Genomic DNA, 27762 nt, shown 5'->3' with positions numbered 1-27762 from the left:
TTTGGTGTTATTTGAATTCCAAAAGTTACTTAAGATGCTGATTACCATTGCTTGCTTGCTTGCTTGCTTGCTTCAGAAATCTCCCTCTCTTGATCTCTTTCTAATCTAAGCCCTCCATGATTTTAACATTTCTTGTGTCTGTATGTGGTTCCTCTCTCTTCTCCTTACCCTTCTTCCATTCTGGCCGCTCTCCTCTTGATCTCTTCTTGTCATCCAAATCTTTAAAGATGTGTATCTACACTATGTCCCAGAACAATCTTGGCCCTTACTGATTCTGTATCTCATTAAGGGACTCTGTAATCTTTTATTATTGAATTCCCTACTTGATTCTTATAACCAGCTTTAAGATAATTGACATTATATTTTCCTATCTGGCCACCCTCTCACTGTGAAGCAGATAAAGGGAAGTGTTAAAATATCAAAGCTATGAGGTCAGGCTGACTTGGGTTGGAATCTGGCTCTTATCAACTAGGTGTATGACCTTGGGTAAGATAGGTAACCTTTTGTTATGTAAAATAAGGATAATTCCTACTTCGCTAAGTTGCTGTACAGTAAAACGCAGTAAAATATGTCCCTTGCCACGTAGTTATTAGCTTCAAAGCCTAACCATTTTTATTTCTTAATATTATTATTATTTCATTTTATCACTCTCTGCCATCTGCTTATTATTTTCATCTTTCTCTTGATTTCTTCCAGGGTCTACCATTTCTGAAGCAAAAATGTTGATACTTTGCCCACTTTGTACATTATCACTCTTGTGTAACTTTTTCTTCTATCTGCTTCGCTCCTCTCCTGTTTTTCTCTGTTCAAGTCTTTACAGAGTAAACTTCATCTAATAATGTTAACTTAAGTATATTCGTTGACATATTAGTCATCCAAAAAAAAATCTCAGTAGATTCAATTTTCAGTGTGGATGAAAACATCTATTTAAGGATGAGGGCACTTTCAGTTTCATGATTGTATCTTTGTGTATTGGCCAAATAAATGAAATACATCCTGATTGGCTTGAAACCTCAGTTTTCCTTGAGCTTATTCTGAGTCCTCATCTCTTACAGCCAAAGTTAATCTTAAGACTTAGCACAAAAGAAGTACATCAGGGGCGCCTGGGTGGCTCAGTTGGTTAAGCTACTGCCTTCAGCTCAGGTCATGATCCTGGAGTCCCGGGATCAAGTCCCGCATCGGGCTCCCTGCTCAGCAGGGAGTCTGCCTCTCCCTCTGACCCTCTTCCCTCTCGTGCTCTCTCTCATTCTCTCAAAAGAAGTAACATCATTCCTCAGAACCTGGTGTCAGAAAGCAAGAGCCCTGGGTTGATAGTGGTACAAGAAAAGAATCAGCTTCCAGAGTCTTCATCCTTTTTCTGTACCACTTCCTCTTTTGATACTATCTTCTCCTGTCCCTACTCCCCAAGTACCATGCCCTTCACTCTTCTCTTTCTCTGTCCCATTCAATTTGCTCTCAGGAAATATTTAATAAATGATTCATAAGAATATATTAGAATGGAACAACTCTTAGACTTGGTTCTACCATTTGCTTATTATGTGATTTAGGGGAAAAAATCTCTCCATTTTTTCATGTTAGATGAAGAATATAATAATACCCACTTCAGTTATTATAAGAATCAAATAACATGTTTTGAAATCACATTAACATGTCATCCAAGAAAATATATGAAAACAAATTTAAAATTATCCAGAGTTGTATGAATATGAAACAGTATTACATCTACCGGGAACATTTACATTTGAGCTGGTAATAAAACCCAAACAAATAAATCAAACTTTCTCTATGAAGTTTTAGGAATAAACCAGAAAGTGGGTGAGATATTCTCAGGAATAAGAGTTCCTTTCCAGGAATCTTAAAATTTACCCACTACATACTACATGGCCACATTCCCATTGTAATCCCAAAAAGGAGAGCTTGAGGAATCTATGTTGAAATGTAAACATATTTCACTTAGCATAATCCCCTCCATGTACTGTATATTGGCTAACTGAACATAATAAAAAATAAAAATTTAAAAATTTAAAAAAAAAGAAATGTAAACATAGTATGAACACTCAGTGAATCTTCTCCTGGCTTCAGAAATAATTATTGTGCAGTTTGAGAGTTTTCAGAAATTTTGAGGGGTTGGGGGAGGAATATTGCTATCTCATTAGTCACTAAAAATTTATAGGAGAAGCATTCTCAGAAAAATAATCCACTATAAAATTTTAACTGTGTAACTTAGATAATTAAATCCCGAGAGACAAAAAAATTTCATTTAAAGCAAATACTTAAGATAAATAAGAGGTTCTGTGTTTAAAAGAAAGAGGAATTGATTTCCCAAATATTCTCTATCTAAAGAATATTATCGATTTTTCTCTCAGAGTTAGAATACAACTTTGTATGTTGTAATTCTGGTCAAAAATCCATCCATAAGCTCTTTTCTACTTAACTAGAGCTCATTGCAGCTTTGTTTTCAATTATTTAGCCAGATTCTTAGATTAATCTAAATCTGTTGGCCCTATCTTCTATGAGTTTGGAAGCAGCAAGACTTATGCTAGGTCCCTACCATTGCTAACTGAAACCAAAACCAACAAGCAAGAAGTCGGCTTTCCCCTCACATTTTTTTCTTTTTTTTTTTTAAAGATTTTTATTTATTTATTTGAGAGAGAAAGAGAGAGAGAGAGCGTGAGAGGAGGGAGGTCAGAGGGAGAAGCAGACTCCCTGCCGAGCACGGAGCCCGATGTGGGACTCGATCCTAGGACTCCAGGATTATGACCTGAGCCGAAGGCAGTCGCTTAACCAACTGAGCCACCCAGGTGTCCCTCCGCTCACATTTTTTCTTGGAGAAACAATAATTCTAATGAATTCGGCAAACCTTGGTGGAGATGGGAGAGATACTATGTACCACATCCCGAGTTATGATAAGAAAAACAGATTGAAACCCCTTGTTTCATTCCAACAAGAAAGCAGGTGTACACAGCCCCCATAATCAGTGTAAATGTGCTTTATATATACTAAGTTATATATAATATTATAGAGGTAAATATATAAGAGAAAACATTAGCTGTTCCAGCGATTACTATATATTGAAATATGCTTCGTCTTACCATTCCTATGAGTTTAGGCTTCCTCATGATATATTTTTTTTAATACCAAGGGAAGAATAATTACAGTTCTCTGCCTTTTCTACCAGCCATTAGAAATGGAAAATATTTCTTGAAAATTAGCCCAAATGACTTTCCAATAATAAGCTTTCTATCTGTTCTTACTGCAAAGCTATTTTTTAACATGTTTTGAAGATCGTTGATTAGTACAGCTTTCCTCACAGAGGTTTTGGTATTTTGAAGGTTGTAGCTGAAATTAATTGGAAACCCACAGGGCCAGAAGGCAGTTGTTATAAAACCTGAAAAGATGTATTTGTGAATCCTGAAAGGAGACCTTAATAAGAGATTGAACAGCTATGGGGCATGGAAATAAGGGGCACCGAGATGGCTCAAGAAGCCTTAGTCAGCAGTGATGAAGAACTAAAGGATGCTTTTAGAGAAAAGGAAAAAAGGGAAATGGTTCAGTAGGGAGGATCGGAGAGGAGGCAGAGTAACTGTGGAGCCGTGGAGATTTTGATTCAGAATACTACGGGGTGATAAAGCTGAATCAAAAGGTCTTAGCCCTGACTTGCATAGAGAGCTTACACCAAAGACCAGGGAAAGGAAAAAAAAAGGGGGGGAAAGGTAGAGTTCTTTAAGCTCTGTGTACTGCATGAACTGAAAAGTAAAAGTACAGCCAAGACCAGGTTTGAAGAGTGTGGTTTTTAACACAGAAAACTCTGGCCATCTTTTAGACTTAGGGAATCTGTAGCCAAAACAGAAATCTGCTAAGGTGAAAATAATGCAAACAGCTCATTATCTTCACACTATGCATTTGATGACGTTGGTGTCAGACACCACGATACTTCTCTGTTTTCCATCTCTAACAAGATTTTAGTAAAAACAAACAAACAAAAAAACCTTTAAATGCTATAAACTATTGCTGAGAGTATATGATCCCAAATTGAATGCAGCATTAATTCACTTCATCACACCAGGTATGGTTCTTTGCAGTAGGAAACAACATCAGGATCTCTACCCATACCAGGTATATACATGGGAGCCCAGTTGGGTTCTGAACAGGTGTGTCTCCCTGGAGTTCATGCGCATTTGAAAGGTGCTCTGTAATTGTGCACTCATCACATTAACCAAGATGTCCTATGTCTCCCAACCCAATACAGGTAGAGTGGAGCAGAGCTGCATAAAAGATAGATAGACATTGTATAGCCATGATTTCTGTATAGCTATGTATAGGTCACACTACTCATGAGCAAGATATTGGGACATTTTCTTGTTTCCATAATCCTTCAACTGCTTTTCATAGTGGAGTGGCTGAGAGCATTAGCCGAGGATGACGTGGCCTCCGTAGCGAGCCTTCATTCTCCACTGGGCCTTGGTCATCTAAGTAATTTCTTGATGAGTCTTCATAAATGCAGACCTTAGAGAAAGTGACCTCTCAAGTGTCCTGGAACATCTACTAACACCATGTGGTGCCAGGAGACCTGTCACTTACCACAAGTCTTTAACTTCTCCTTCCTCAGAATTGATTGATAGTCTTTAAGACTGACAGCTCTTACTAAACTTGGAAACAAATGACTCATTGGACGTTTTCCAACCATGCATTGTACCAGCATAGAAAAGAGGAAAATATTTTGCACATCTCTTGGGGATGTGGCTCTAGGACAGCCAATTCTGAGACCCCAGGGTCTATACTGGTCTTCCAGCAGTCAAGAGAGAGTTGCTCTGGGCATCTATATACATAGTGTTTGTCTTACTGTCACTCTCCCCACAGTGATTGAGGTGGTTTCTTTTTGCCAGTTTCAAAACAACCCGGGGAGCCATGGCCAGGCAGGCTGCAGTCAGGGCGGAGGTAGACTGCCTGAGGATTCTCCACTGGCGTCTTTTTTCAGTCACTGCATGGCTTCTTTAGCCCTCGGGGAGAATTTGTGTAAAGGACTGCCTTCAGGGTAGATGGTTAGCTGTAAATCTCTGTTACATTAAACCTAGGATCTGTGATACCCAGAGTATCCTACTGACTAAAAGAACAAGAAAGAAAATGTCATCATAAATGCTCATCGGAGATTAGGTAGCAGAGCCTAAAACTTCAGATCAACCCCATTTGGAGCAGTACTTTGTGGATTTGACATTTAAAGGCAAGAATAAAACATATAAAATATGGAAGTAACTTTTATAGGTTTCTTAATCTTGTGTATATCTGAATCATACTGTTCAGGCTTTTCTATTGGCCAGGGACTCTGTTCAGTGAGCTGTGCTTCTGCTGTTGTTTTTAGAAGGAGAAGCAGCACTGAGCCTTCCTGCCCTATCCCCAGTGGTACGCTCAACAGCAAGATCAGGATTCTGGATGAGGAATATGTTCTGGGTTTATGTAATACAGTTATACGGTGCGAGCACATAACCAGTCTGTAAAAGATCAGACCTAATTCTCACCCAATTTTTGCCCTCTCATTATTTTTACTATTCTCATCCACGCTGCTACCTGTTCTGTGCCAGGTAACCCCTACCACTCTGTTCGCTCTCCTCTTTATTTTTCCATACTGACTTCCAGAGCCCCCTCAAAGGCTCCCACTTTTTATACTCTCCGACCACCTGTTCTCCCAACCTCTGCAAACAAAGATAAGATGCATTTTGAGTATAGCTGTGGGTTGGGAGGAACTTGGGGGGAATATTTAGGCATAATATCCCTATCATGGGTTGCAAGAATGTATGAAGATAGATGGGAGATGCAAAGAATAGTTCGGGGGGCCTCCTTTATCTATGTAGTGGGACTACATCTAAAGACAGTGTTCATATCTTCCCCTCCTACACCAATCACATTGCTGGCTCATAAGAAGTGCTAAGTACAAGTTCTGTTGATTTTTTTTTCAGTTTCAGTATGTTAAGTAGAACATGGAAGAGTGATCACCCAATATTCTCTAGGGCAAAGTCAACATGATAAAAAAAAAAAAAGACTGCAAAATTATTTTAGGCTGTGAGTGTGCTTTCAAGTTAAGATAGGAGAGTAGATGAGAACTAAGTTTGGATCTAGGCTACCTATGTTAAATATTAGTCCTGCCACTTACCAGTGGTGTGACCTTGGGCCAATTAACAATTTCTAACCCTCATTTCCTATATATTCGAATAGGAAATAATGATGGTATATACCACTCAGTGTCACTGTAGGGATTAAATGAGTTAATCCACATAAGATCTCTAGTATAATGCCTGGCACACAATAAATACATTATAAATGTTTGCTATTCTTATTTGATTGATTCTTCTCTCTTTGAGAGACTGTATGATCCTGCTATATTTAGGAGCCCTAATTATTAATACTTTCAACGAGGATGAATGTGTATGAAGCTAAATTTACCCACCACATCACTATTCTTTTATCTCATTAGCCTTATTATCAACACAGATTCACCATTCACCAAATGCCTACTATGCATATATCCATAAGCCACCTGTTGATGCTACTACAATATGATACCTAAAATTTCTCCTTGCCACATTATATAGCTGCAGAAAGAGCAATGTGTAAGCAATCTCATGCTTCCTGATTTTCAAGAATGAGTTTTTATTTTGCATCTTCTTGGCTAGAAACCTTTTGCAAAAACTCCCACCCAATGATTGCTCTCCTCATTACTTCATCTAACTGACCTAGAATACACAACGCTGGCTGTTAGAAAAAGAACAGGAAAAAAATATAGTGCCATGAGAATTCTTTTCTGACATTAGCTCTGTTTTTATTTCAGCAAAGTAACAAATCTTTTGTCTTTCCAATCATACTCAGCGCTGTCACTCGTGAGGCCTATTATTTTCTCAAGAGTTATATCAAACTGCTTCCAGACATCCATCATTACATCATTGTATCTGTGGCATTTAGCGGCACAATGCAAAGGTTTCACATTAGAAAAGACCTTCAGACACAAGCTGTTCATAAGAAATACCAGTCATAAATGTTAACCGACATTAATTTTTTCAGTATACTTAAGGTGTTTCTCCTATCAGTGAGTTCAGCTAGTAATTGTTCCTTAAAATTTTCTTCACTTTTCAAAGTTCTTATTTCCTTGTAAAGAAAATAATCTTGTATAACAGTGATGTTTGATTTGCTCAATCATAGTCTTTCTTTGTGTTATCTTCTGAGGTAAAATGTAAAGAGCTTTGCCTCTGTAATATTTTCTCTCCTCTGAGGAGTTTTTGAGGTCTAGATGAAATATGCAGTCTCTTTTCTGACATTGCTGACTCTCTCTTGGCTTGAACTACTTGATTTAAAATAATGCTAAGCTTTGTATTTTCTTATGGCCCTCTCCCCCAAAATGTAATCCCTGAAAACTCAGAAACTCTTCTCTTCTTCTCTACCTGGAAGTTTTAGGGACAGACAAATGTCTTCTTCCCTGTCTACCCAAAGCTCAGCATAGTGCTTAGTGAACACTCCATGTCAACTGAAGATTATGAGCATCTGAATGTCTTAAATCTGAGGTTTTTGAACAGACATCTTTTTCCGGTCTGAAATTCCATGTGCAGCCATTTTCACTCAACAAATTCAAAAGAATATTTCTCCCATATTTTCTCGGTTAATAACACATGGGCACACATTTCTATAATATATTGATCAAAAAGCCCTGTAAGAAGTGTCAAAAATAAGCTGAAACTACAACCTCTTCCCTGGAGGAGTTTTACAGGTACAATATTTTTTAATAAAGAATATGCTGATGGCTGACCTTCTGGTAAAATGTTACACATTCCCACTTAGGACCTCTCTTTGGATTCATGCAGGATTTAACCTAGAAGTACCTTTAAGAACCTGATAAGTTATTGTTCCTGTAATTCTCTATTAATTAGAATATTTGACTAAACATATGCTTGCTTTTTCTTAACTAAGATTTCAAGAATTCTTAGATACATTATTTAAATTCACGTTGTTTGGGTAAATGTTCACACTTTTCTCTTTGATTTATTTCTAATTACAGGGACCTCCTGGAATACAAGGAGTACAACAGACTCTTGGATATTATAATAAGGTATGGCTTCTCTTTTTCACATCTTATATACACAGACATTTTATGTAATCATATTTTTGAAAAAAAACCTTATTAATTCCTAACTGCTCAGACTCTGAAACATGATCACATATACTTAATATCTTTCCTCACTGAAAATATGTTTCAAAGAAATGTATTTTGCTCAACATCTTTTCACAAAACCAGCATTTTATTTTTGTAAATTTTTTATTGTTATTTAATCACCATACATCATTAGTTTTTAATGTAGTGTTCCATGATTCATTGTTTGCATATAACACCCAGTGCTCCGTTCAGTACATGCCCTCTTTAATACCCATCACCAGGCTAACCCATCCCCCCATCTCCCTCCCCTCTAGAAACCTGAGTTTGTTTCTCAGAGTCCATAGTCTCTCATGGTTCATCTCCCCTCCGATTTCCCCCCCTTCATTTTTCCCTTCCTGCTATCTTCTTATTTTTTATTTTTTAACATATAATGTATTATTTGTTTCAGAGGTCCAGGTCTGTGATTCAACAGTCTTACACAATTCACAGCGCTCACCATAGCACATACCCTCCCCAATGTCTATCACCCAGCCACCCCGTCCCTCCCACCCCCCCCACACTCCAGCAACCCTCAGTTTGTTTCCTGAGATTAAGAATTCCTCATATCAGTGAGGTCATATGATACACGTCTTTCTCTGATCGACTTATTTCACTCAGCATAACACCCTCCAGTTCCATCCACGTCATTGCAAATGGCAAGATTTCATTCCTTTTGATGGCTGCATAATATTCCATTGTGTGTGTGTGTGTGTGTGTGTGTGTGTGTGTGTGTGTGTGTGTGTGTGTGTGTGTGTGTGTGTGTGTGTATACCACATCTTCTTTATCCACTCATCTGTCAATGGACATCTTGGCTCTTTCCATAGTTTGGCTATTGTGGACACTGATGCTATAAACATCGGGGTGCATGTACCCCTTTGGATCCCTACATTTGTATCTTTGGGGTAAATATCCAGTAGTGCAATTGCTGGGTCATATGGTAACTCTCTTTTCAACTTTTTGAGGAACCTCCATAGTGTTTTCCGGAGTGGCTGCACCAGCTTGCATTCCCACCAACAGTGTAGGACGGTTCCCCTTTCTCCGCATCCCTGCAAACATCTGTCATTTCCTGACTTGTTAATTTTAGCCATTCTGACTGGTGTGAGGTAGTATTTCATTGAGGTTTTGATTTGGATTTCCCTGATGCCGAGTGATGTTGAGCACTTTTTCATCTGTCTGTTGGCCATTTGTATGTCTTCTTTGGAAAAATGTCTGTTCGTGTCTTCTGCCCATTTCTTGATTGGATCATTTGTTCTTTCAGTGTTGAGTTTAATAAGTTCTTTATAAATTTTGGATACTAGCCCTTCATCTGATATGTCATTTGCAAATATCTTCTCCCATTCTGCCGGTTGTCTTTTGGTTTTGTTGACTGTTTCTTTTGCTGTGCAAAAACTTTTTATCTTGATGAAGTCCCAATAGTTCATTTTTGCCCTTGCTTCCCTTGCCTTTGGCCATGTTTCTAGGAAGAAGTTGCATGGCTGAGGTTGAAGAGGTTGCTGCCTGTGTTCTCCTTTAGGATTTTGATGGACCCCTGTCTCACATTTAGGTCTTTCAACCATTTTGAGTCTATTTTTGGGTGTGGTGTAAGGAAATGATCCAGTTTCATTCTTCTGCATGTGGCTGTCCAATTTTCCCAACACCATGTGTTGAAGAGACTGTCTTTTTTCCATTGGATATTCTTTCCTGCTTTGTCAAAGATTAGTTGACCATAGAGTTGAGGGTCCGTTTCTGGGCTCTCTATTCTGTTCCATTGATCTATGTGTCTGTTTTTGGGCCAGTACCATAATGTCCTGATGATGACAGCTTTGTAACAGAGCTTGAAGTCCAGAATTGTGATGCCACCAGCTTTGCTTTGCTTTTCAACATTCCTCTGGCTATTCGGGGTCTCTTCTGGTTCCATACAAATTTTAGGATTATTTGTTCCATTTCTTTGAAAAAAGTGGATGGTATTTTGATAGGGATTGCATTAAATGTGTCGATTGCTCTAGGTAGCATTGACATCTTCACAATATTTGTTCTTCCAATCCATGAGCATGGAACGTTTTTCCATTTCTTTGTATCTTCCTCAATTTCTTTTATGAGTATTTTATAGTTTTCTGAGTACAGATTCTTTGCCTCTTTGGTTAGATTTATTCCTAGGTATCTTATGGTTTTGTGTGCAATTGTAAATGGGATCAACTCCTTAATTTCTCTTTCTTCTGTCTTGTTGTTGGTGTATAGGAATGCCACTGATTTCTATGCATTGATTTTATATCCTGCCACTTTACTGAATTCCTATATGAGTTCTAGCAGTTTTGGGTAAATTTAAGAAAAAATTACTTCAAGTTTGCAAAACTTCGTGCAAAAAATTAATGCTAACCATCGTGCTTCACCATGGATACTGTCACAAATCCAGTTTCTCAGAGGGTAGACCTAGATAATTTGCTGCCTTGAAGCTCGAGTAGCACAATAGGTGATAGATTTCTTATCAGAACCAATCACTGCTATGCTAAACCTCAAGCAAACCTTTACATACCATAGGTCAAGACTGGGTGGGGGTCCCCCACCTTTCAGGGAGAGGCCCCTTCACCACGGTTTTTAAGTTGTAATCAGGGTTGATGGAATACTGACATGGAAGTCCCTGAGTGGCAAAAGGCAAGAGTGTTTTGCTCTGTTCTTCAAGAAAACATAACAGAGGAAAAGAAAATGGGTGTTGGCAGTGAAGTAAGACCCAGAGACCTAAGTGTGACCACTGATTGACCCATCATTTAATAACAAGTATTTGAGGTCTGATCACTTGGCATGAGGCATTGTGTCTTCCAAGTAGGATCCCTTTATACACGATAGCTTGTTGTTGATACGATGCTGGTAAATAATTGTGCTTCTACACAAAAACAAGTTCAGAGACACTCCCCTTTTTATCTTTCTTCTATGTTCTTGCTTTCCCTTTTAATAAATTCTTCTGACTACTGTCATTCTTCTCTGTTTAGAAATCCCAAAGAGATGCTATGTGCCAGCAAAGTCCCTGAAGATAGCAAGTGCTCAGAAAAGTGTTTATTAAATGATGAGCTAATTAGTTTGAAAAATCCCAGTCCTTCTTTAATGAGATTGAATTGAACATAAAGACTATGGAAAGTGTGTAGAGCTTGTAGCACTTCCTAAGTGATCCTGTCTTAAATTTTCTCATTTACTTAGATTTTCTAGGGAGTATTCTATTAGGAAGAATGTTTGGACTATATTTTATGATTCTCTATTAAGCATTTTTCTGAATAGATCTATACCAGCTTTTTCAAAACATTAGGGCTTGGCACAAGTGAAAAAAAAGTGAAGCATATCTAAAATTAATCAGTTAAAGTACAATGCTTTTTCTGTAATGGCATCTACTGTCACAAAATAGGATTTATCATAAATGCTTCAAAATAATGAGAATGAGTTGGCTCTGATGTCACAGTGTCAGCTAGAAAAACTTCAAGAACACACTCTATTACTATCACCTTTGGTATAAAATTTACCAAGTTGCTACTCAGCTACTTAAATATTTGCTATCCCTTGCAAAACTTTTAAAACTTGTATCTTTAGAGGTCTCTCAACACTACTTCTATATATAGTTTATCTTGCCTATGAGTCAGTTTTCCCCTAAATGAAGATATATGAAGCATTTGTATTTTAGTCTAAAGTTGGGAATGTAAATTTTTTAACTTTAAGATTATATTTCCAAAAAAAAAAAAAAAAAAAAATGGGGACTGACCAGAGCAGGCAAGTGGCGAATCTTGCTAAACCAGGACTTTGAACTTAGCTATTGTCTTGCCCAAAATAACTACAGCTCTCTATCCTTATTGCCGTTAGAGGACTGAGGCTCATAGGGATTTAGTCCACATCCGCTCAAAATGTGGCTTTGGAGCTGGAGCATAACTGGTTAGAGAGGAGAGACCATAGCTTTTCTTCCCCAAATGATGCATGATAACCACTTGGCTTCAAAAGATTTTACACCCATCTGGGAATTAATGGAAGGTAGCTTCCCAAAGACTTTATTTTGTTTCATTCTGAGAGTAGTTAGAGCTGTTTTATCAGCCCCCACCAGAATGGATGGAGGAGGTAAGTACCTACCTTCTCAGTACCTACACTGGCCAGTGTTTCTGGTTGATAACCACTTTATTCTCATCCTCAGCTTCACAAAGGAAAGGGCCAAATGTGCCATGATGAGAGAGATGCATGTTTTCACTTGGCAGTGACTTCACCCACCCACCCCCATCTGTTTTGGATACTGAGGTGGTTTCATTTTGCAATTCATTGCATGCCTGACGGTCTGGCTATAGCATATAAGGAGAGAGAGAGAAAGGAACATAAATGAAACTTCCTTGGAGATTAAATGATGGACCATATATTGAGACATATAAAGTGATGCTCCAAGGTTAAAATAATCTTCCCTTTTAAATTGGCATTGATTTATGTGATGTCTGCACTTAAGTCCTGGACACCAGCAACTCAGCTCCCAGTCGTGCAGCTTGGATTCTGCTGAAGCAGCCACCCGTGGGAGGATGAGCAGCAGGCAACTCAGACACTCCTCCTCCCCATTCTAAACTCGAAGAGTCCACAGGTCATTCCCTCATCCGAGGAATCCTCAAAGGCCAAGGAATAGTCCTGTGGTCCCTGCACAGGAGTTGGTCTTTTCCCCTGTAGTTTTTTTTATGTCTTCTGGAGGGAGAAGCTTAGGTATAAAAAACCTTATCCCCTCCTGGCACAAATCAAAAAGGGAATTGGGAGGGAGGGAAGGGAGTAAGGAAAAGAGAGAGACTAAGGAGTAAGGTTGGGAAGATTATATAAGTGTGTTTATATGTATTTTTGCATGCCCACTTGAGGCTGCAAAGAATAAAAGGTAGAAGATTTCCCTCTCCATCACAAAAATAATTTACAAACAGCTGCTCCCACTTTATAAGATTGTTTGCAAAACGAAGCAACAATGCTGAGAATATTCTTCCCCTTAAGGAAAATCTGCTCACAATCCAAAAAACTGCTCTTCATCGTCTCCAACTCTGGGGATTTTAATAAAAATTTGATAGGCTCTGTCAACTGCTAACGCCATCAGATCCAGAGCCTCTTGCAACAGTCTAGATGGGGGAAAAAGTGTTATCTGTGGAGACCCAGAATGGGAGGATTTTACATTTGATATTGTTTTTAAAGATCCACATTGCAAATGCATAGTTGTGCTATCTTACATCGCCACACTCGGTGCAATTTGCAGAGAATCAGTCTCAGTGGTTGGAGATTGATGCTGTGCCTCCCAGCAACCAATTCTCGTGTTCACTTCTCCAAATTGTTGATCCAAAAAAAACAATTTGCTAGCAAAATAATCTATTTTTCTTTCAAGTATCAAATCATAACTTCATTTCAATATCCACAGACTAGAAAGGACAGAAAATCTTTCTCCAAAAATCAAACATTCAAAGTCTTTCCAAATAGTGAGTTAAACCCACCCATGGCCTAGAAAGTGGAGGCTTCCTTAGGGATACTAAAGGCAACCCTTCTGGACCCAGAAGATTCAGAAATAAAATTTAAATCCTAACTTCCTGTCTCTTCCTCCTTATGAACCATCTCCTGTGGCTCAACCTATCCATGTCCAGGTACATCCCCTTTTTTCAGAGAATACCTTCTCCAAGTCAAGTGGAATAGCTTGAGTCTTCCCATGAGTGAAGCAAACATATGGAGCTCTGGTAGGCAATAAATAGCCCTGTTTTTTTCTTTGGGCATGAAAGCTACCAGAAAATCAAGATTTTAGAACAATAGAGCATATGGATAGAATAATATGAGCTGTTGCTATAGAAGCAATTTTTCATCCCAATTAGAACATCTCTAATATCCTGTAGGTTGTGGGGAGGTGTGATAGGAGGGGGATCTAAACCAAGATGCTCTATTGGTTCTGCTCTGCAATTCAAGAGCATGGGACCTCCCAATCCAAGACCATCTCTGGTTAAGTCATGTCGTAGACCAAAGCATGTTCCAGCTTCCCCTAAAATTTTCTGCCTTAAACACAGCCAGGGAGAGATGCCGATGGGCTGTATACACTGACAGGCATCATGCCCAAATGACTAGTATGTTTAGGAAATGCCTCAGAGTTACGTTTTATGCAGGTTGCATCTAAGCAACCTACCATTTTGTAACTGCTGATTCTTTATGTATGTGTGTATGTGTCTTAGAGTTTCATACTCATTTTCAAATATGTCCTTATAATAATATACAGCTCAGGATTTTGAGAATACAATTTTTTATTTTCAATTCAGACATCTCAGATCAAAGTTAAACAGGAAAAATGAGAAATGTCTGTCACAGGACCAACAATAACAGAAGTTATAAACTACTTATTTTTGATTGGAGTAGGATGAATAACATGGAAGGTATATTTAAAATGTCAAATTATAGCAACAGTGATCTGAATGCATACCTCTGTATATTTTTGTCATGTAAATATTCCTCTACTTTTTTCTACCAACTCATAATATTTTAATAAAAAATTTTTCATGGGAGAAAACACATAAATTAGAATTATAGGCTTATTTATTCAACAAATATTTATTGAATATTTCCTGTATGTTAGGTACTGTGCTAGGAATGGGGCATTCAATTCCATCATGGAGCTTACATTCTAGTGCAAAAGGTGCAAGCTTCTTTAAACAAACACAAAAATAAAAATATTAGTATTATAAAGGAAAAATACAATATCCAATGAGAAGATATGAGAGGGGAACCTGTCTGGGAGACCTGCAGGATCTTCCATGAATGGCATTTTATCATAGTTGAGACCTGAGGGATGAGTAGTTGCTAACTGGACAGAGGAGTGAAGACAGAGTGATGACCTAGAGGGTGAAATGGAAAGTATCTTGGTCCATTTGAGAAGCCAAAAGAAGGCTGTTACAGATGGAAATTCTGAGGGAGAACAGGGGCCACCATGATCCTGGAGAGGGAAATGTGTTTAGGTCATATGGGATTTTGATAGCTTTGTAAAAGTTTAGAAAGAAGGGACTCAGGATGCCTTAATGGTATCTCTCTGACCTTATATAGAAAATGTAGGTGTGTGGAGAGCAAGAGTGGATTATAGAATGCCAGTTAGGGAGCTACTACAGTAGTCCTGGCAAGCCATGATGAGTGAGGGTAGGTAGTGTAAAGAGAAGAGATTTGGGGAACAGAGGCAGCCGGGCTAGATGACTGACTGGATTTGAGGAAAAGGACGATGGTCTTAACAATGTTATCCAGATGGAAGAAGGAAGACTTCTATGGAAGGGAGAGGATGAATTCAGATTTTCTTTCTTTCCTTGTTTTTGTGGTTTTTTTCAGTTGTAAAATGAAATTACCATGCATTTTAACAAGTAACCATAGAGCTAGATTAGGAAGAAGCCAACGGTTATTATCCCACTTCTGGACTAATGCATGTTAGTAACAGCGTGATGTAATTCTTTCATCTTTCTCTCTCATATATGTGTGTATTGTTGAATTTTTTTAATTCAGTTTTGAACTTGTTAAATATGAATTTCTTCAAAATTTATAAGTGAATACAGCAAGTGGAAAATTAGATACATTGGGTCAAAGCTCAGAAGACATATGCTGGGTTTATAGATTTGTCTTTGTGTAGATGATACCTAAGCCATGGGAGCAAAGAAGAGTGTCCAGGAGAAAATGTTGAGTCACAAGAGAAAAGGATCTGGACAGAGTCCTAAGGAAATCCAACATTTATGCATTAGGTTAGGGAGGAAGTGGAGAGGTCAGAGAGACAGGAAGATACCAGGAAAGTGAGGTATTACACAAATCAAGAGAGTGGCGAGTGCAGCCAAGAGGTTAATTAATGGAACGTCCATTATAGTAAGCAACAAAGATATCATTAATAATGTTACAAAGTCATATCAGTGGACTTGTTGGGGACCAAGAGAAGTTGCCAGGCATTAATTTGGCGTAGTGACAATTTGCCCTTGGAGGTGTGATATTTCTCCCAAATCACCTCCTGGGAGGAAGTCACAGAGAAGATAAATAGCATCTACAAAGTTGGAGTTTTTCAGGATTATTTCACAGAAGGTAAGAGAGGCAAAAGTGATTAACATGGTATTCAGAAAAAGCTATTATTATGGCACTGTTACCTGACTATATTTTAATGCAGGGGCTGAATGTATTAATAATAAATGGACTTTTTTGTATTTTTATTTATATATATATTTTTTTTTCCACCTAGGGAAACCTTGGTGAATATGGAGCTCGTGGCCTAAAAGGAGAGAAGGTAATCAGATTTGTCCAAGTGAATAAAAATATAAAAATATCCAGGGTTTTACGCCAACATATACATTCCCATGTCAGGGACAGTCCTGCTGCCATGTAGGCTTGCGTCTCTGGGGAGTCTCCAGTGGGCACAAGCCTCCCTGCCTCCTAACCAGACAGCGGGATTAGGCATTGAGGGTCTGCTCCCCAGTGAAGACTGCTGAATAGCAGCTGGCTGCAAGGAGGGAACACATCTAGGGGAAATAGCTGTAACAAAGCAAAGGAAATTAGGACCCAAGCTTCAATTCATAAAGCGATGTTTCATGAATCGTTGTAGGTGGCAAAACCATCTGAAGACCCCTTTAGCAAAATGCCTCAGGCTCAGGCTCCCTATTTTTGTGTCTTCTTATGTACCCAAACATAAGCTATCATGGGGGCATTTTTTTTGGTGGGGTTTAATAGTGTACAATCATAGTTTAACCAAATGATTATTTCAAAAACAGTATTAAAATTAAAACGCTGATGGATTTCCATTGTGTCCTCATCGTCATCTGTCACTGGCTTAATTATATGAGGCGGAAGATGACAGATTCACTTGCCCACTCAGAAAGATGTTTCACTCCGGTCTGATTCTGAAATTGTGATGACCTTGGATTCAGTGTGAATGTGCCATTGTCAGGAAAAAAACAATGCACATTAAATCTACAGAGATGAGTAGGTCTGAAAACACTCTGAGGGAATGTGGCCTGTGAGTGCTACTTTCATTCGTTCACTCAGTAAAAATTCTCTTGATTGAGGGCAGGATATTTTCACATGAATCCAAGAAAATATGACTTCTGTGCCTCATAAATCAGTGCAACCAATCTATTCAAAAGATCATACATCTATCACCAGAAAAAACTGCTAAAAGATAGTCTCAACAGAAACTAGGAACTTCTTTTAGATTGACCATTGAAAATGAAATTTTCTGCAAAAAAATAAATAAAACCTTGACATTCTTAAAAAGACATCCAAAAAATATTGATTATACAGCAATAATAAGGTATTTGTGTGTCTGGGATTTTACTGCTAGTACATTAGCATTATTTTCTGTAACCAGATAGCTTACGGAATTTCTACACCACCGTACGAACACATTATTTTAAGCAATTACTACTGCACATATGCAGGCTAACGGGGGAGAAAAAGCCACAAAGCTTGTCACATAGGACAGCTGAGCAAAGAAGAGAGTTGTGGTACTTTTAAAGTATTTAAACGATGATTCATTTATTGAAACCAAACAGCTGGCTTCTGATTGGCTATGTTCATTAGGAAGCATATGTTACTCAGGAATTCCTAAGACCTCAGTGATGAGAAATTTGATTCTGCCAAACAGGTGTATTTCAAACTCTAAGGACCTTTTCTATTCCTCAGAATCTTTTCTAATTGCTTCAGAATCTTAAGTGGAATTAGAAAAAGCCAGGGGCGTAACTGTTCCCTCCTCTCACCCAGAGAAATAACCTAGAAGAGTCTACAGAGAACTTGATGCAGTACCTGATATAAATGTACATATGAAATGATTTGTAAGAATTCTAATTAATGGGAGAAGGACTCTGCCAATAAATAATACATAAAATAAACTGAAAGACAAGCATAGCACTTGCTGGAAGAATGAAGTCACCTCTACCTATACATAGGTACTAAGTGGTTAGTGTCTGTTCTGAATCAATACATTTGTTTTTTAAATTATTATGCTGTTCATGGGTCACCATAATAAGAATTTAAACCTCCTTCAAGCTGCCCTTACAGATTTTTCCTTGCACCTATGGTGGACCTTGGTGGTTCTGAACCCTGGCTGCACACTGAAATCACTTGGAGAGCTCTTAGAAAATGCCAACGCTCAGACCTCACACCCAGAGACTCTGATTGGGTGTGGAGCCCATACCTCTGGTTGATCTCGTCCATATCGCTATTATTTAAAAGTGCTTCAGATGATTCTAATGGGCAGCCAGGATTGAGAACCACGGAGTGGTCAAAAGAACATGGGCTCTGGGGTCAAAATTGATTGTACCATTAACGGCTGTGTTGGGAAAATCATTTTATTTCTCTGAGCATTGGTTTCCCTGTCCATAAAATGGGCATAATTGTGTCTACACAGAATTGATGGCAAGACTGAAATCAAATGAGATGAGATGAACTTACCCAAAAGCACAATACCTGACACATATTAAGCCCACACTAAAGATTTGTTCCTTTCTATTCATCTGCTCCAAACTTTCTTCTCATGAAGTCTCACTTCTCTCTCTTTGGTATTAATAACCGTTGCCATCCTTGACACCTGGTCTTGTTCATCTTTGTGCCTCCCACCATAATTTTGACAGAGAGGGACTCAATTTATGTGGTTGAACAAAAGATTTAATGAGAAGTACAATTTCAACACATAAGTGACTTGTTATTGCTATATATCACTTCTCCATGCAAAATAGAGTCACAAAACCAGCCTACCATTTGGATCCCAAAATTACAGTGAAGCACCAGAACAAACACAAACAGCAGTAGAATCTACACACAAATCACTCCTGGCTTAGCAACCACATCCTATATCAAGAGCACTTAGATACAAGGAGAAACACCAATGAACACTAGTGGCTATTAATGGTAAATGGCAGTAAAGACCATGGCAGCCATGGGACCAGTCCACCAGTGTTGAAATGATCACCTCTGCTCTGTAGTTTTCCTGAGACTGGCAGCATGTGGTGAATGAATAATGTATTTGCAAATTGGTTAAAGAGAACTGCTCCTTTATATAGACAGTGGAATAAGGTGGCAGAATATCTAAAGACTCCTAAGACTCTAGCAGGTATCTTTTGGAGCCAGCTATCAGAAGGAAAAGATTTAGCCTCAACAGCACAGGCCTTTCAAATAGCATTGAAAGTGTCAAATTAAAGGACAGCCTTTCCTGAAGCTGAGTAAATTCATCACTTATCTTTCAGCTCATACCCACAGTGCTAAATCACTGAACATTCATTTTAAGTATGAAAAACAACTCCTCATGTGTCTAAAATTCAGGTATGAAATGCTTTTGTTTGCAGAACTTTATATGAGGGAATAGGTGCCTAAGATTTCCTCTAAGTCCAACCTTACCCAAGTACCACTCAGAGAGATGGACAGATGCCTCTGTTGGGTCCTTTTTCTACATTTCAAAGGAGACTTATTTACGTGGGTTCAAACATACAGCAGTTATGAATGTAATTACTGTTCTTCCTTGTACAATCCCTTCCTCTTCCCCTTTGTTATCAGGCAGAAGTGATTTTTATAGTAATTTCTAGACCTCTTTCCCTGATTTCTACTTTTATATTTTGCAGATCAGTCTAACGACTAAGCATATTTTTCTTTCACACCTTTGCACTGGGGATTTGTTTTTTAAGATTTTACTTATTTATATGAGAGAGGGAGAACACGAGTAGGGGTGGAGGGGCAGAGGGACAGGGAGAAGCAGACTCTCCGCTGAGCAGTTTTGGGAGCCTGATGCAAGGCTCCATCCCAGGATCCTGAGATTGTGACCTGAACCAAAGGCAGATGCTTAACCAACTGAGCCACCCAGGTGCCCCTGCATTGGGGATTTTAACACCTACCAGATGAGTAACACCTACCAGATGAGTAACAGGAAGGTCACTGTGTACCCCCTAACGCTCAGACAAGTCCAGTTGTTTATTTTCTTTTTAAAACCAACACCAATTGGCTTTTTGAATATATCCACCAATTTCTCCCTTTTCTTACTTTGGATAGAATTTGTCATATCTAGAAAAAAATGGCTTCTGCTACAGTGTGGTAAGTATAAGACCGATGATGGTACACTAGATGTTTAGATGGTAGAAGGAAAAATGCTTATATTAATAAAATCAAAATTTTACAAAATATATTCCACACATCTAGAAGAATCCTTTGAAAACTATGATCTTGTTTATCAATTGCATATGACAAGTTCTATCTTCCTCTAGTGTAAAGTCACAAGATACTGATTTCGATAGCAATGTGGAAATAAGCCAACACTTTTAGGACCGTAATAAATTTTTATTTGAAGTACTTTGGGTAGACTGTTGTTGTTCGAGGCTTCAAAATAAACAGATAAACACATCCATAGAAGGGGAGAGAAATGGAGATGTGCGCTGCAGCCTTGTTTATAATAAGGAAAAGCTAGAGACAACCCAAATGCCCATCAATGGAGCTTGGATAAACCCTGGTACATTAACATTTTCCAGTGGTTACAATGAGTGAACTAGATCTATATGTATCAATAGAAAGGGATATTAAAAACAACCTTGAGTGGAACAAAGCAAATTCTAGGTTGTAAAATATAAAATAAAGTTATTTATGGAATTCATTATAAATATCCAAATAATATATTGTTCATGATTACGTATATGCAGTAAAAGTGAAAAATTATGGACTGAAAATATAAATATACATTTAAGAGAGTGGCTCCCTTTGGGACAGAAATAGAGGGGAAAATACAGAAAATTTCTTCTTTGTAAATTTTTGTATTTCTTTCATTTTGGTTGCCTGGTACACAGAGGTTTGCCATATTCCACTTCATGTTTTCTGTAGTTATTTTTTTCAAAATAAAAAATATACAAGACATCGTGTGAGAAAGGTATATGCCCAGAAATGCAATGGTGAACATCATTTTGCAAAAATGCTTTTGAGGTTGGAATAAACCCAACATACATAACTTCTAGCGACTATGTTTACTTTACCCTCATGTGGCATTCAAGGATCTTGGTAGATGCACAAAGAAAGCACAATGCTGGGACTCCTCCAAAGTCTGATTAGTGATCTACTTCCTTTCGGCTGTATTATTTCTAAACTGTATTTTCTCAAAATACTTTTTATATGTCACATACAAACCCCTCTTCAAGATCTCTGACCAGAACATCTTAGACATTCCTAAGCTGCTGTTACCCCATCAACAAGAATGCCTTCTTTGTCCACAGCCAGTCATTTCAGTGATCACATAAATGCTGGGAACAGCTGAGAGACTCACTTTTCTTCCAATGGCTCCCCCACTCCTTCACCTCCCCCCACCAAAAAAAAGAAAGAAGGTCTGAAATAAAATGAGTCCAGATTATTTTGACAGTTCAACAATCTCATGTCTTTAAGATCACACACACACACACACACACACAAAATTTTTTTGGTAAAACAAGACAAAATTGTAATTTTTTCTTCTCTGGACTTCTTGCCTTAAAAAATAATTTTTGTCTCACATTAATTTTAAATATCATAACGAGTATTATGGATTTCTGAAAGAGCTGAAGGCATCGTGAAGTGCTGACAAGTACATTATTATGCAGACAGTCTAACTAGTTTCACGTTGTCTCTTGGATGATATATAAATTTCGTGGTCGGTGGGAGCACAAGCAATTGCTCTGAACCACAGTCGCAACAGTACTCACCTGACCTCATGCAAAATCTCTCTTCTGCTTTTTCTCAAAAGGGTGAAACCGGACAACCAGGATTCCCAGGGTCCATTGGCCCTAAAGGTCAAAAAGGAGAATCGGTAAGTATGAAAGCTTTTAGGACAAAGGAAGAATATTTTTTAAAAAACAGAATTAAAAATATTTTTCCTAATCAGCCCTAATTCTGTGAGCCTTGTTTGCCCCCGCCTTGGCAAGCAACAACAGATCAGATATTTGAGCAAGTGCTCTAGCAAGGCATGAAGTCACTCAATCTATTTTTAAAAAATAAGACAGTTAGGCTAATATCACCCCTATTCTTCATATGAGGCAACTGAGGCCCAGAGAGGTTAACTAACTTGCCCTACGTCACACAGCCAGTAAATGTTAGAGCTATGAATCACACTTAGGTAGGCTGATTCTAGAACACAGGGTTTAAAAATTACTAAGCTGCCCTTCTATAACTAAACATGATAGCTATAATAAATAATAAAGTCAATATATTGAAGACTGGGGCTAATATATCCAAAAGATTAGAAACGTGTATATATCTGCTCTTAGTATACTCTCTGAAGTTATTTTCCTTCCTTGGTTTTTATAAGATCAAAGTAGCTTCTCAAGCCACTTTTCAATATTACTGAATCCCCTTTCTTTCAAGACTTAGTTTTTGCAGTAGGAGGAGAAAACCTAAATTATCATTTATACTCAAATCAGACCACCTAAAGAGATTACATGAATCCTAGTTAAAAATAGCTTTTTTTAATCCTGCTAAAAAACAAAAACAACCTACAGCAGCCCGTAAGAATCAGCCAGAATCAGACTTAAATGTTTTATCTTTATTCAAAAGTGTAATACTTTTTTTCTTTTATTATATTATGTTAATCACCATACATTGCATCATTAGTTTTTGATGTAGTGTTCCATGATTCATTGTTTGCACATAACACCCAGTGCTCCATGCGGAACATGCCATCTTTAATACCCATCACCAGGCTAACCCATCCCCCCACCCCCTCCCCTCTAGAACCCTCAGTTTGTTTCTCAGAGTCCATAGTTTCTCATGGTTCATCTCCCCTTCCAATTTCCACCCCCCTTCATTTTTCCCTTCCTACTATCTTCTTTTTTTTTTTTTTTAACAAAAATCACATTTCCCTTTTTCCTTGCCAGGAGGAACAAAGGACATTGGTTTAGCAGGGATAGTGAATGCAGAGGTCACGAAAATGCCCACGTGCCAAATGGAAACAGTAGGAAAAGCATTTCATATTACAAAGCCAAAATTTCCCTGTGCTTTGGCTATAAAAATTAGGCTTGTTTGCAATAAGGGTAATTTTGCAGGCAGCGGTAGAGTGAGGGCTGTTACCAGAGTCCCCCAAACTGCCCTGCCTCCAGGGGTCATGCTTTCTCACCTTTAGTGTCTAGTCCAAGCTTCCGTATCCAAGTGCAAAATGTGACCGTCTTTAATAGGGCTTCCCGACTTCGTATTTCCAAGAATGTCTGAGAAATTCCCGTTCCACAAATCCAGCCTGGTGGTTGCTGCCCCTTCTACCTGCCTAATTACTCCTGACACTCCACACTTGTTGGCAGCTCTTACCATCTCCTAACTACTTCTCTAGGTCTGCACTGTCTCCTCGCCAAGCTTGAACATTGACTCTCAACTCTTAAATTACTCGTGACACATGGCAGACCCAAACTGCACATTTTTATAAATTCTACTACCTGAAACACAAGAAGAGCAGAAAAGAGAAACTTCCAGTGGTTTAAGGGCAGTGTTTCCCAAAGGTGAAATGTGCACTTGAATTACCTGGGGCTCTTTTGAAATGCAGGGTCTCATTCAGGAGGGCTGGGGTGGGGAGAGGCCGCACTTTTTACTAGTTCCCAGGTGATGCTCATGCTATTGGTCCATGGATCATTCTCTGAGTAGCAGGGGTTGGAGGATTTCACAGCTCCTAGGAAATCCGCTCTGGTTTTCTCTCCCACTGCAGGTGTTTGCAGGCAGCACAGCTCACCTACCTCCCTGAGATTATCTTTAGCCCTATCTGCCTTCCCCAGGAGAAACAGGCTTCTCTTCTTTTTACCTTTTCTGCTTGCCAGTTCCCTCTTAATCCCTTAATGATTCCATGTCCCTTATACAGTAGTCCCACGTTATGCAAGGGGGATAGATTCAAAGACCTCCAGTGGATGCCTGAAACCGCCAATAGTACCAAACCCTATACAGATGACCCTGAACCACGTGGGAGTTAGGGCATCAACCCCCAGCGTAGTCGAAAATCTTCATACAGCTTTTGACTCCCCAAAACCTAATTATTGATAGTCTACTGTTGCCCAGAAGCCTTACCAATAACAGTTGATTAACACATATTTTGTACATTATATGTATTATATACTGTATTCTTACAATAAAGTAAGCTAGAGAAAAGAAATGCTATTAATAAAATCATAAGGAAGAGAAAATACATTTTACTGTACTGTAAAAAAATCCATATATAAGTGAACCCACGCAGTTCAAACCTGTGTTGTTCAAGGGTCAAGTGTATATACTATGTTTTTTCATATGCGTACAGGCCTATGAGGAAGTTTTTTATTTTATTTTATTTTATTTAAGATTTTATTTATTTATTTGAGAGACGGAAAATGAGAGAGAGAGCATGAGACAGGGGAGGGTCAGAGGGAGAAGCAGACTCCCTGCTGAGCAGGGAGCCGGATGCGGGACTCGATCCCGGGACTCCAGGATCATGACCCGAGCCGAAGGCAGTCGCTTCACCAACTGAGCCACCCAGGCGCCCTGAGGAAGTTTATTTTATAAACTAGGCACAGTAAGAGATTATCAACAGTAATAATAAAATTACAATAATATACTGTAATAAACATTATATGAATATGGTCTCTCTCGGAATATCTTGGAATACACAACCTTCTCAGTCACCATGCAGGGAAAGTGGGACTGGAGAATCAGGAATGGGCTTCTTGCTTCAGCCTGCAAGGTACACATGTCACTTCTGCTCACGTGTCATTGCCAAAACTAGCCACATGGCCCCAGGAAACAGCAAAGGAGCAGGGAAATATGGGAGAGAAGAGTTGAGCCCTGAAAATCCCTAGCACAGAGGACAGGAGGTGAAAACCACAGGGGTTCACTTACTAACCACTTATCTCCCCTTAGTGATTTGTTTAAGGGACTCACAGTCCCTAAGGGGAGCTTCAAGAGGAGTATTATCTACCATATGGTTCTCACACTTTCTCTTGACTTCCCTATGCAAAAGAAAATTTTTTTTAAATGAATGGTTTCCACCTTATTGTCAGTTCACTCAATTCAAATCATAAGTAAATCAAATTACAAATCAAATCAGACTGAGCAACCAAAGCCCAGGATTGAAGTCAGGCCGTCTAGGTTTAAATCCTGAATGACCTCTCACTGGCTATATGACCTTGGGGAGATCACTTAACTTCTCTGGGCCTCAGTTTCCTCATCCAGAAATGGGTATACTAATCATACCTACCCCAGTGACACATAAGAATTAACAAGAACAGTGATTAGATCAGTGTTTGATACATTATAAGGACTTAATGAATATCAGCTATTATTGTTATATCTGCCTAACTTGAAATTCTCTAATAAACTTTTACTGGGCACCAACAGAGTACACCAGAAATGCTGTGATAGTCAAGACCAATTATATCCTTACATTCACAGAGTTTATAGGCAAGATAAACAAAGAGACATAAAGTGGGTGAGTGCTATTTTAGGGGAAATAACTCAAAGTTACTCAGAACCTTTCTGAGTCTCTTTCCTCATGCTTGAAATGAGACCATATCTTCCTCACAGCATTGTTGTGAAGAGTAAATGAAATCATGTCCATGTAACTTCAAGAGGAGAAGCTAATAAGAGAAAGTGTGTATGTGTGTGAGAGAGAGATCATCTCTGTGAACCATGCAAGAGGAAGCTGTGGCCTTGGCAGCATTCCAATTTGTTCCACTCAGGATTCTCGAAATAGTATTAGCATGATTAACTTATATTGTTCACTGGGGAATATGAAAGAGTTTTTAAATTAATTCTCATATGCTTCCTTTAAACTGTGCAAGCAGACTGTGTGACATTCTGAGTCATTTTAGCGGCTGCTTTGTGACAGAGGTCTGAGTTTGGCCTGCTGGATTTATCCATATCCAGTTTTGGAGGGTTTTTCAAAGTGTTCATAATTGATCCTGTTTTCTACCCATTTTCTAGGGAGAACCTCTTACTAAAGGTGAAAAGGGAGATAGAGTAAGTAGATGTTTTATCAGTATCTTGGGTTTTCTACTTCATTGATTTCTATCTCTCTGATTTCTCAAATATTTACTTTGGAGTTTAATAGATTTGATAAAATAAGCTCTCTGAGCATTTTACTTTTTCCTCTGTGAATTTTGACTCTTTTAATTAATGAGAAATTATAAACCTTGTTAAGTTTCGTCATGTGATGACACTTTACCATTTGGCTTGGGTATTATATATTTTCTTTAACCATTACTATTTGTGATTGGACATGAATGTTTTGAAAGATGTACACTTAAGATATCTAAAATACAAAATTAAAATGCAAGATACAGTTTTTTCAAAAATTCTGTTAATGATGCAGGTTAAATTTATCAAACAGGATGATTTTATCAAAAGGATCAATAATAAGTCATGGAAATAAGAAAAGCAAACTCATAATAGCCAATATTGTCCTCTTTTGGGTAACCTTAATTTCTTTTTGTTTTTTTTTTCATTAAATACATATACACAATGGTAGAATCACCAGAACATCAACTTAGATTTTACTCTTTCTTTTCCCCCTTCATTTTCTTTTCCCCCTTCATCTGAGGTGTTAATCCTCTGAGATATAAGATTATTTGGTGGCAAGTCACAAAAATGTCAGCTAAGTGGAGAATGCAGTGATTGCTAATGAACTATGATGATTATAGAGTCAAAGTGATACTGGGGGGAAAAAACTGTTAGAAAGAAGAAAGAAACCCTGAAACCAGCACTACACTATATGTTAACTAACTTGAATTTAAATTAAATAAATAAATGAAGAAGGAAAATAAGGAGTTATTGTTTACATATTAGCAATAAGTATTTTAAATCATGTTTTAGAATGACCTCTCCTTGCCTTCATCATGTCATCCGTAAGTCCCCTATATTATGTTAATTAGTAGAAATGCAGATGAATTCAAGTATTAGAGATGCTCATCCCCATCTGAGTTTAAGCATTACATAAATGGTAATTTTCTTTTTTTACAGGGAGAACCTGGGCTAATGGGATCACAGGGAATAAAGGTAATCTCCTGACCTTCTTCATTGCATCTCCAATCCATTGAGATTGTGAAGATTAAAGTAACCATTTCACTTACCTTCCCACCCATGTGTTCAGGGTGAACCTGGAGATCCTGGTCCCCCCGGTTTAATAGGAAGCCCAGGACTAAAGGTATATAAGAAATAACTGAGATAAAAGAAGAAATAATTTTGGAGTTATAGCCATTTCCGTGTAAAACGAATGGCTCTGATGTGCTACTCGTTTTCTTCACACAAGTTCTCAGAGACTTTATCATGTTTCCATGGTGATTTCCCCCCATTGGCTGCATTTATTACACCCATAGTAATTGTACCTTTTGGTTCACAGTCGGGTTTTTAAACTCTTCTTCAGAGCATATTCACAATAACATTCCTAAAAGGTTTAGAGTAAACAATGTGAGCAAAACCTATGACCCTGAGCTATATACGTACAGTGAATGGGATTCAAGATTCAATCTCTTAACCAAATTTATGCAGATGCTTGAGATCCCCATGTGGGATTCCACAGAAGTATCCCAAGAAAGACCAGCCATGGGGAGGTGTGGGAAAGACTAATGTGATGTGCTCCCACCAATGGGTAAGGCAGGTTATCCTGGCCTCCCTTGCTGGTGGGAAAAGACCCATTTAAATGA

General features: G+C 38.3%; 1 protein-coding gene across 1 annotated transcript in view; it reads left to right on the top strand.

Moving 5' to 3' along the window:
- Nucleotides 1–27762, top strand: part of COL19A1 (collagen type XIX alpha 1 chain) — a 311655-nt gene that overhangs the window by 225164 nt on the left and 58729 nt on the right. The window contains exons 16-21 of the mRNA XM_088023753.1: nucleotides 8042–8092; nucleotides 16368–16412; nucleotides 21867–21929; nucleotides 26045–26080; nucleotides 27080–27115; nucleotides 27210–27263. Coding sequence (XP_087879879.1) covers nucleotides 8042–8092; nucleotides 16368–16412; nucleotides 21867–21929; nucleotides 26045–26080; nucleotides 27080–27115; nucleotides 27210–27263 — 285 coding nt within the window. The remainder of the gene's footprint in view (nucleotides 1–8041; nucleotides 8093–16367; nucleotides 16413–21866; nucleotides 21930–26044; nucleotides 26081–27079; nucleotides 27116–27209; nucleotides 27264–27762) is intronic.

Source organism: Eumetopias jubatus, unplaced genomic scaffold (genome assembly GCF_037043125.1).
Source record: "Eumetopias jubatus isolate StellerSeaLion01/CBP00866 unplaced genomic scaffold, mEumJub1_p1.0 scaffold_6, whole genome shotgun sequence".
NCBI classification, from domain to species: domain Eukaryota; kingdom Metazoa; phylum Chordata; class Mammalia; order Carnivora; family Otariidae; genus Eumetopias; species Eumetopias jubatus.
Note: the sequence above shows the minus strand (reverse complement) of the source record. Positions and strands in the feature narration are given on the sequence as shown.